This window comes from Macrobrachium rosenbergii, chromosome 12 (assembly GCF_040412425.1).
Source record: "Macrobrachium rosenbergii isolate ZJJX-2024 chromosome 12, ASM4041242v1, whole genome shotgun sequence".
Lineage (NCBI taxonomy): Eukaryota > Metazoa > Arthropoda > Malacostraca > Decapoda > Palaemonidae > Macrobrachium > Macrobrachium rosenbergii.
In genome coordinates this window covers 40,246,997-40,257,529 of record NC_089752.1, presented here as the reverse complement: position 1 = coordinate 40,257,529, position 10,533 = coordinate 40,246,997, and the positions used below count along the sequence as shown (strand labels likewise).

The window sequence follows — 10,533 nt, the reverse complement described above, 5'->3', positions numbered from 1 at the left end:
ACAAGGAACCAGGCATAATAATAAGCAGTAAAGAGAATAGTTATAATAACAAGTGTAGCGAGAATTAGCATAGGTAGGAAGGGTGTAGAAACAGAGTGAGACATAATTTATAACGAGAGACATAATTTATGAATGGCATTTTACTGTGTTCGGAGCATTCGAGTTAAGTCGTCCATAACGTATCTTAAGGCCGGAAAAAGCGGAGCCTGTTTCATGTACACAAAGTAATTTAGAAATCGCGTCGGCAATTCCGATCGTTATTGTTTGCATATAGCGGGAATCATTCAAAAACCGTGTCAGTGAAGTGGCGAACGAACGGAAGTAGTAATTGTATCATAAAATACATTTTCAGTAAAGTAAATTTGGTCCGTTCCAAATCACGCAAATCTATTCCATTGTTTGCCGAGGATGTTTCACCGGGTGAGAGAACGATAACAAAAGACACAAAGTTGTTTGGTAATTTAGTTTTCCATCCGTAACGTAAAACGCTATGCATGATTGGTATATTTAAAGTAAAATCTGGATACCTGCATTTGTTTCGTTGTTTGAATTTGTGCTAAAAAGAAAATACCCGCCGCGTGGTTGTTTTGAAATTGTTCGAACTGTTTGTGAGAGAACGGCCATTTTGGGGTTTCCTTCGCGCTGCGAGGTTGTCTTTGAAACTTAGGCCTAACGGGATTTTCCGCCATCTTAAGACCTTGTTATTGTCATTCTCTGTTGTGACCACTCTGCTCCCAGCCCTTTTGGAACTACTTTCTCGGCGTAGTAGAAGTTAGACAGACTTCGGTAGAAAAAAAAAAACCAAAAGATAATTTAGGCAGGGAAAGATAGGCCTTAGTTAGGAGTAATACCATAACAAGTTCCTATACAAATACCTACTATAAAAATCATTTAAAGAAAATTTAAAATTTTTACGATAAACTTTTGTGACGTCGGCTCCCGGGAAAATTAAGATAATAAAGTAATCCCTAAGGAAGCCAAGACGACGCATCTATATCATTTTATTAAGATCCATGCCATTGTGCATGTATAAAATCTTTGTTTACATGTTCTCAAGCAGCAAGAAATTCGCTGACTGAAAATCTCTCTCTCTCTCTCTCTCTCTCTCTCTCTCTCTCTCTCTCTCTCTCTCTCTCTCTCTCTCTCTCTCTCTCTCTCGTCATTCAAGTAAGCATTCCTAACCTAAGTGTACGTGACCCTCTTCAAGGAAAGAACGGCCGACACTAGGCTAATTAATTCGAATACTTAAACCAATTAAAAGAAAACACCTCTGTCCCACAATAGATGAGGACAAGTTAAGAGTAATTACAATACAGTGATAAACTGTCGGTCACGAGTGAGGCCTGCTATCCAGACCAAAAAGCCAACAGTAGTTTTCACCCTCTGAAAAAAAGAAGGGGCCAGCACTGGGGCCGGTACTGGGACCAGCCACTCACGAGGATCTTTAAAAAAAAAAAAAAAACCCAAATTCACTTTATTCCACAGTGCTAATAATTTGCAGCACTCATCACTTGAATAGCTTACTTCTCTCTCTCTCTCTCTCTCTCTTTTACCTTCCCTTTCTCTCTCATTCGATTGTTGCACTCTGCAGGGGGTGTAGAGTGCCTTTCCTCCCATATAGCCTAGTTGGACTCCAGTAGAGGGTCCCTAGGAACACATTGGCACCATAGTTGCCACTAAAGAAAACAAAAGGGAGCACAGAAGAGAAGGTTCTTCTGGAACCTAACCTGCACCAGTGCCTAGGGATACTGAGTGCCACCAGTGTGACCTGTACACTGCACACCCAAACTACAGTGCCACCTTTTTGAAAGGGTGCCACTTCATTGAAGAGACACTTCCTCGCTGCCCAGTACGCGCCTCGACCCGGTTTGACGCCCTTCCCCACCAGAACCATGGCAGCAGAGCATTATAAAACCTTCCTGGGGCTGGGGACGGCGGCAGGTCTCACCGGCTCGGAACTTACTACCTGGGTTAAGGAGCAAGTGGACGACTTGGCCAAGCGGGAGAAGGAAGAAAGACTCGAGCAGAGGAAGTATGAAGCCGAGCAGAGGAAGTATGAAGAAGAACGAAGGGTGTATGAAGCCGAGCAAAGGCAATATGAAGAGGAAAGAGAAGAAAGAAGGAGACAGCATGAGTTAGCCTGCAAGGAAACTGAGTTAGCCCTAAAGGAGAAGGAGCTCGAGCTTGAGAGAGCGAAAATGGAGAATGCCGAAGCTATGGCTAGCCATCAAGCCTCCAGTCCTACACCTGCTGCATCAAACGCTCCAATTTCAAGCATCAATTCCCTAGTCCCCAAGTGGACTGAGGACGAGCCAGAAGCATGGCTGGAGGAGATCGAGGCTCTTTTCGATAACTACAGCACCACGGAGACGGAGAGAGCCTTAATACTAGCCAAGCATATGGAGGGAAAAGCCAAGGCAGCGCTTCGCTCACTGGAGAAGAGCCAGAGAGGCAACATGGCAGAAGTTCGTAGAGTCATTACAAAGGCCTACGAGATAACCCCAGAAAAATGGAGACAACGGTTCCGAGGTCTTGCCAAGGAAGTCGGCTGGTCTTGGACAGAATGGGCATGTCACAAAACCCAGTCCGGTACGCGCTGGTTCGACTCCTTGGCCTGCACGACGTTTGAGGATCTCTTCAATCGGACCATGCTAGAAGACCTTTTCCAATGTGTGCCAGGGCCCCTTGCAGTATATCTTAACGATAAACAGCCCTCCACACTTATGGAAGCTTGTCGCATGGCTGATTCGTGGAAACCTTCAATCAGTCGCATAGCACCTCTCAGAAGCGAATCATCCCTCCGGCCTACCTCTCGAACTCCACTCGCCCGAAGAATGGACTGCCTAGCAAGACCCTGTGCAACTATTGCAAGAAGGGGGGCCATGCTGAAGCTGAGTGCCGATACAAACTCGGCACTAATAAGCAGCCTAACCCTACCAGCCAGGACTCCGCTCCCGATTCATCCGCTCAGCCCTCTCCTCCAACAGTTACTGCAGGCCACCGAGCCCATCCAAAAGGCCCGTGCAAATCCTGTGGGGCTGCTAGCCACTACAATGCTGGATCTCCGGCCTGTCCACATCATGTCCCCGCCACCAAATTTGTCAACCTAATCAGCACTTCATTCTCTGCGGCTGGTCCACACCGGATCCTTTACCCCGAGAGACTGGAAACCCAGTACATCTCGGTGGCCCCTCTTCAGAGCACTAGCCTGCCAGTGACCCTTCCGGTCACAGTAGACACTGCGGCAGACATTAGCCTGATCACTAGGGCCCAAGTGCCAGCCGGTGCCATGGTTGACGAAGAAACGCGGTGGGAAATGAAGTGGATAGAGGGCCACACCATTACCGTTCCTACGGTCCAACTCCAGGTAATGACACCTTGGGGCACGATACCCCACCGCCTTGGCGTGGTAGGTGGAATTCGGCCCGGGTGGTCTTCTTGTTGGGTCGGGATCTTCTCTGCGGAAGCCCGTCACCAACGCCACTCCGCAGCCACGTTACCTCCTCCACGGAGGCCCCATCTAAAACTCTCAAAATGACAAACCTCCACCTTCCGCCCACCAAAGTGGTCCGCGGAAGGGCGCCACCCAACCTATTTCAGGCCTAGCCCTCTCCAATCGCGAAGGGCTGGCCCACCAAGAGGTCCTCCCCCTCCCGAAGAGAGATTCAGGAGGAGCAGTACCGCTGCAGGGCGTGTAAGCGGGCAGACCACTTCACAAATTGGGAGGGCTGCCCAAGCAAGCAACGCCCAGCGGACGCCCCGAACAAAACTCTAGGAGAGGCTACGATCTCCTGCTGGGGCAGGAATCTCTGCCGCAGCCAAACCCAAGTCGTCCGAGAGGTATTGCACCTCCGGACCCCTTGTCAGGCATGCCTGACCTCAACTGCTGCCAGTGCCACTTGCGAGCACTGAGCAGTGCCAGACTCCGTCCGCCACGGACGTTGAGCTACCAGTGGAAAAGGCCCCTATGCCGGGTCTAAATCATGAGGTGAATCCTCCTCCGGGAGATTTAGGATTCCCCATGCAGTTGATCATCGCGACTGGAGAGCCTCCAGCACCCGAAACTTCTTCTTTGCAAGATTCTTCTTTGCAAAATTTGAATCCAGGGATGAACCCTGGAGGATCGAAATGGTACCCCTCCCTTGGAAGACCAGGAACTGGCATCCTCGGACGCAGAAGTCGAGATCGCTCTCGCTCCGGTTGTCGCAGCAGCCGGAGTAGGGAGTCCTCCCGCAGCTTTTGCAGTTGCCCTGACCGCGCCCGCTAGCCCTTCTGGCCTGTCCCCGGAGTCGGTGCTCTCATCACCTGCTAGGCCAGCTACTGATAGGCCTTGGAGGAAACCGAAGAAGAAGAAGAAGGGGCGGAAGAGAGCCCAGTAGTTGCCGAGCTATAAGCTCCTCCTGGCACTAGTGCCCTCTCGGCACAGTGCCCTAACATCTAAGAGTGATCCTGGCCCCTTGCCCAGAGAAGGTAGCCAGTGTGATCTCTTCCTTTTATTTGTACCTAGCCTAGGCCACCTTAAAGTACAGTACATCAATTTAGTAGCCTTGTTCTTTCCACTTACCACCGAGCCGCAGTAATCATGTAAGTAGCCTAACTAATTTCAGTAATCTTAACTATTGTGAAACGAGCCACGATGCTCGTGACACGCATGGCCTAAGACCTCAGTGAGGCACCCATTTATCATATGAGGCAACCTCATGAATTAACTAGTAAATTTTAATTGTATTAAACATAAACCATGTTGTAATTTAGTTAGAATATTAACTCTTATGTTGGTGCTACGGTCGGGTTAGGATAGGTTAGGCTAGGGAATATCATAGAATGTACCACTAGGCTAGGTCTAAAACACATCATGATTGTAGGAGGTAGCCTATAATAACCGTGAGCACCTTCTAGTACTATTAGAATTAGGTTAAGTAGTGATTATAGCTCATATCCTATCTAGGTTAGGTAGTTCTGTAGCTAGGTAGGCTAACCAGGACTAATCTGCTCAGGGGAAGGAGAGTAACCTACGAGAGGCGAACAGCTTGCTTAGTATAGACCTTCACGCCCGAAAAGGGAGTGAAGGCCCTCTTAAAGGGGGGAGCTTTTATAAATATTTACGCTGTTCGCCCTCGAACATTTAGGGATAGAAATATCAGCCTGACTGAGACAGGGAAATTGCTTTGTCCCACGCTAGTGCGTCTTCATTTTAAACCTTAACGTCCGTTGGAGAACGGGATAGGTAAGTTAGGCCTTTACCCTATAGGAAAATTTCCCTATCAGCCTTAAGAATAGGTGGTCCTAAGGTCCCTTTTTCCTTCCTACCTGTCTCTTGGCGAATGTTTTTAACAAAAGCGTAGACGCCTAAGGCATGACTGATAGGCCTGTTTTGACCCAGGCTCGGTCAGAGAACTTGAGAGAGAACCAAGCTTTCGGAGAGATAACACGTCCAGTTGGACCTCTTCCCCCTTTCTTTGTCTATTATTCTATTAGTGAAGTGAAGAAACAATTGCAAGAACTCCACGTCGGTCGTTGATGCGCACAACGTTCGTCCTAAGGTAAAGTCGCTTTTTGTTCAAAACTTCGCCCATTCTTTTATCCTTTGTTTTCTGTATTTCAAATTTCCTTTGTTCCCCCTTCAGCCACCACTTACGGTATATGTGTTCACGAAGTCTAGATTAAGCCAAATTATTTTATTGTTAGCTTCAACCCCATTATTCCAGTAAAATACCTAGGATTTAGGGTAAGCAAAATCAGGTTAAATCTCGATGCTTTTGTATGCCTCGCGTCCGAATGTTTGGAAGAACCGTTGCGTTTAAAATCAAATTCATCTCAAATATTCTTTGTTAAGGTTAATAACCCTTAACTGGCGATCTTTAGCTAATTAACGTCTGTCTTTGAGGTTAACTTTTGGCTTCAAGTGGCAGGTTACGTGTAATCTTGGTTTGCAGGGCCGTAAAAATTACGTAAATTGAATAATACATGATCAACCAAGACTCTCACACGTAACAATATATATATATATATATATATATATATATATATATATATATATATATATATATATATATATATATATATATATATATATATATATATATATATATATATATATATATATATATATATATATATATATATATATATATATATATATATATATATATATATATATATATATATATATATATATATATTAGTTAAGGTGGACCATGGAAACGTATTCATCTCTACATAATTCTTTATTTCCAACGTTTCGTAATAAAAAGCTTTATTACATCATCAGGGAATCTGTTAAATAATGAATAAAATTACTTTAAAAATTGCTCTTAAAATCAATAAAATCCATAAAATACTTCACAGTTAAAATACAAGATAAAAAAAACGAAAAAAAAAAAAAGACATAGAAGCAAAATCAAAGACCGCTAACCAACCTTATACCAAGAAGGCAGAAGACAGAATGCATAAGAAAAGTTAACTGAGGTACAGCTGAGTGGAGGAGGTCTGGGTATTTAACTGGGGAACTAGTTGTTTAATAAATAATGATTCCAGGATAGGCAGTTCGCATACATTAGTTGTTTGGCCTATGATACAGAAATCGTTTCTATCAATATATGTTTTACAAATTTTCGCTCATGGAAGGATAAACCCCTAGTGATACCGACACTATGCCACTTTGGGGGGCAGCAGGAGCAACAGTAATTTAGTGAACGGCAGGAGTATTGAGGTGAGTCAGCCTTTTCACATCTGAACATGAGTTGATTTGATACCCTAGCCATAATGATTTAATACATTGGGTTAAATTAGTTCCCTTCTCAAGACCTTGTTAAAAATAAATCTCGGGATCAAAAGAAATTACGAATTTTCCAATTTTGTTTTCGGTTTCTTTTTTTTTACCGTTAAAAGTTTTGTTTTACAGTGGATTACCATTTTTATTGTGAATTCATCCATTGTTATTCGTGGATTACCACATTAGGCTATTAGCTATAAAGTTTTGTTTTGGTGGATTACCACAGTTTATGAACAATATGTTTGTGCTTTTAAATTTTAAAAATCGAACTCCATCGAATGTATTTTTAGTGAACGGATTCCCGTTTTGAGTTTTGTTTTTGTTAACACGGATTCCCGTAAGTAATTTAGTTTCCCTTTTACCTAAACAGTTTTTCAGGGAGTGTTTTTTGTGTTTTTCAGATCCTGAGAGACATGATAGTCATTGGCAGGGGCTTGCTTCATATGGTTGTTTTCCGGTGAAGTAAGTTACTAACTTGAGGGAGGCAGGACAGCAATTAATCATCTTAGTTGTCTCAACCAGTAATTTTTATCCAAAATATTAATTAAATTAATATAACTGGACTTTTAAGAACTTTTTGCTTCATTTACCAGCGAAGGACAAGAACTCAGGACTACAGTGGACGCATTAACCCACACGGCCGTGTGAGTTAATGCGTTCACTGTAGTCCTGAGTTCTTGTCCTTCGCTGGTTCGAGCCCACGGGACGACGAACTTATTATCAACTAAAAAATTCCCTTTTGGTAACATATATGAAAATATATTATTTCCGAGGTAGAGCGAATTGGATATTAAAGGACGTTTGTAGCTTACTGACTGTATATGAATCACGGTGATGTGATAAAAAGTCATATATATATATATATATATATATATATATATATATATATATATATATATATATATATATATATATATATATATATATATATATATATATATATATATATATATGAAAATATATTATTTCGAGGTAGAGATATTAATTGGATATTAAAGGATGTTTGTAGCTTAATGCTTGTATATGAATCACGGTGATGTGATAAAAACTTCATAATATGGTTGCGTGCGACAAACGCATTACACGGTCAACATGGCAGGGTGGTGGATATCGTCTCCAAATACAAAACACCTGAGTTCGACGGGTGATTTGTACATGGGAGCCGATATCCACTTATACCTCTCTTGTGGCCGCGTGGGTTAATGCGTCCCTGTAGTCCTGAGTTCCTGTCCTTCGTTGGTTTATTTACATTTTTGGACGGCGTACTTATTATCAACTAAAAATTCCCCTTCGGTAAAAATATATGAAAATATATTATTTCCGAGGTAGAGCGAATTGGATATTAAAGGACGTTTGTAGCTTAATGCTTGTATATGAATCACGGTGATGTGATAAAAACTTCATAATATGGCTGCGTGCGACAAACACATTACACGGTCAACATGGCAGAGGTGGGTGGATATCGTCTCCAAATACAAAACACCTGAGTTCGACGGGTGATTTGTACATGGGAGCCGATATCCACTTATACCTCTCTTGTGGCCGCGTGGGTTAATGCGTCCCTGTAGTCCTGAGTTCCTGTCCTTCGTTGGTTCGAGCCCACGGGACGGCGTACTTATTATCAACTAAAAAATTCCCCTTCGGTAACATATATGAAAATATATTATTTCCGAGGTAGAGCGAATTGGATATTAAAGGACGTTTGTAGCTTAATGCTTGTATATGAATCACGGTGATGTGATAAAAACTTCATAATATGGCTGCGTGCGACAAACGCATTACGCGTTCAACATGGCAGAGGTGGGTGGATATCGTTACCAAATACAAAACACCCGAGTTCGACGGGTGATTTGTACATGGGAGCCGATATCCACTTATACCTCTCTTGTGGCCACGCGGGTTAATGCGTCCCTGTAGTCCTGAGTTCCTGTCCTTTCGTTGGTTCGAGCCCACGGGACGGCGTATTTATTATCAACTAAAAATTCCCTTCGGTAACATATATGAAAATATATTATTTCCGAGGTAGAGCTTGAATTGATATTAAAGGACGTTTGTAGCTTAATGCTTATATATATATATATATATATATATATATATATATATATATATATATATATATATATATATATATATATATATATATATATATATATATATATATATATATATATACGAATTGGATATTAAAGGACGTTTGTAGCTTAATGCTTATATATATATATATATATATATATATATATATATATATATATATATATATATATATATATATATATATATATATATATATGAGTATATATATATATATATATATATATATATATATATATATACGAATTGGATATTAAAGGACGTTTGTAAGTTTAATGCTTATATATATATATATATATATATATATATATATACTATATATATATATATATATATATATATATATATATATATATATATATATATATATATATATATATACACGAATTGGATATTAAAGGACGTTTGTAGCTTAATGCTTATATATATATATATATATATATATATATATATATATATATATATATATATATATATATATATATATATATATATATATATATATATATATGATGTGTAGCTGAGGAATGATGTAAAATACGCTTTGCTGAAAAGAAGCAGTGCCATCTGATGCAGGAATTACTTTTATTTTCCTATGCTTTTCTGTTGCTTTAACACTCTATAATATTTTGCGTATTCTCTCTCTCTCTCTCTCTCTCTCTCTCTCTCTCTCTCTCTCTCTCTCTCTCTCTCTCTCTTTATGATCATATTTGAATTGCATCCGCAGTTTCAAAAAGAAGTCATGTGATATCCCGTTTTATGCAGATTGCATTTTTGTGCAGGGAACTTTTTCCCTTATTGCTCTCGCGTTCGTTCAAAAAAAAATTTAAAAAAAAGATACTTCTTTTTCTCACAGGCACCTCCGCTTCGAAGGTGTTGGTTTGAAGCAACGGTGGAGATGAAGCCGTCTTCCAATTTCGGGGAGAAATTCTCATCCAAAGCAAGAATGCACTTTATCGGGGTTTGCTTCCAAATGTAAAATCTCTTTATCACATATAAGAGTCTGGAAGTTGAGAACTTGAGTAATGCTTTAAGAGTTCTTTAGTCGACTGCTTTGTTTTTCTAAGCACATACTGGTAACTTATCTGTAACTTTTCCAGATGGATATATACATCTTTTGGTATTTTTGACATACCAGGTTATTCTGAGGATTTTGATTCAGAATTTTGTATGTTGATTATGGTAATTGTGAGTTAAACTATCGAAAGAGGAATGTATATATACATATATATATTATATGCATGTATGTATATATATATATATATATATATATATATATATATATATATATATATATATATATATATATATACATACATACATATAATATATATACATATATATATATATATATATATATATATATATATATATATATATATATATATATATATATGTATATATATGTATCTGTATACATATGTATATACACATATACATATATGTATGCATATATATATATATATATATATATATATATATATATATATATATATATATATATATATATATATATATATATATATATATGTTTGTATATCAAGTTGACTACATTTTCTTGGTGGAGAATGGGAATACAGTCCTTCTTTTCATAGTCTAGATAGACTTATTTGGGAAAACTTAACATTGCAGTTTAATGGCAATTATGCTGCTAAAGTACGGTGGTT

The 10,533-nt window shown here is 39.8% G+C and overlaps 1 protein-coding gene across 1 annotated transcript in view; it reads left to right on the top strand.

Annotated features, from left to right (window-relative positions):
- Positions 1–795: 795 nt before the first annotated feature.
- The window catches only part of LOC136843638 (uncharacterized), a 127,890-nt gene continuing 118,152 nt past the window's right edge, over positions 796–10,533 (top strand). Inside the window, exon 1 of the mRNA XM_067112179.1 lies at positions 796–5,280. Within this exon, the coding sequence (XP_066968280.1) occupies positions 1,893–3,110 (1,218 nt within the window). The 5' untranslated portion in view covers positions 796–1,892 and the 3' untranslated portion in view covers positions 3,111–5,280. The remainder of the gene's footprint in view (positions 5,281–10,533) is intronic.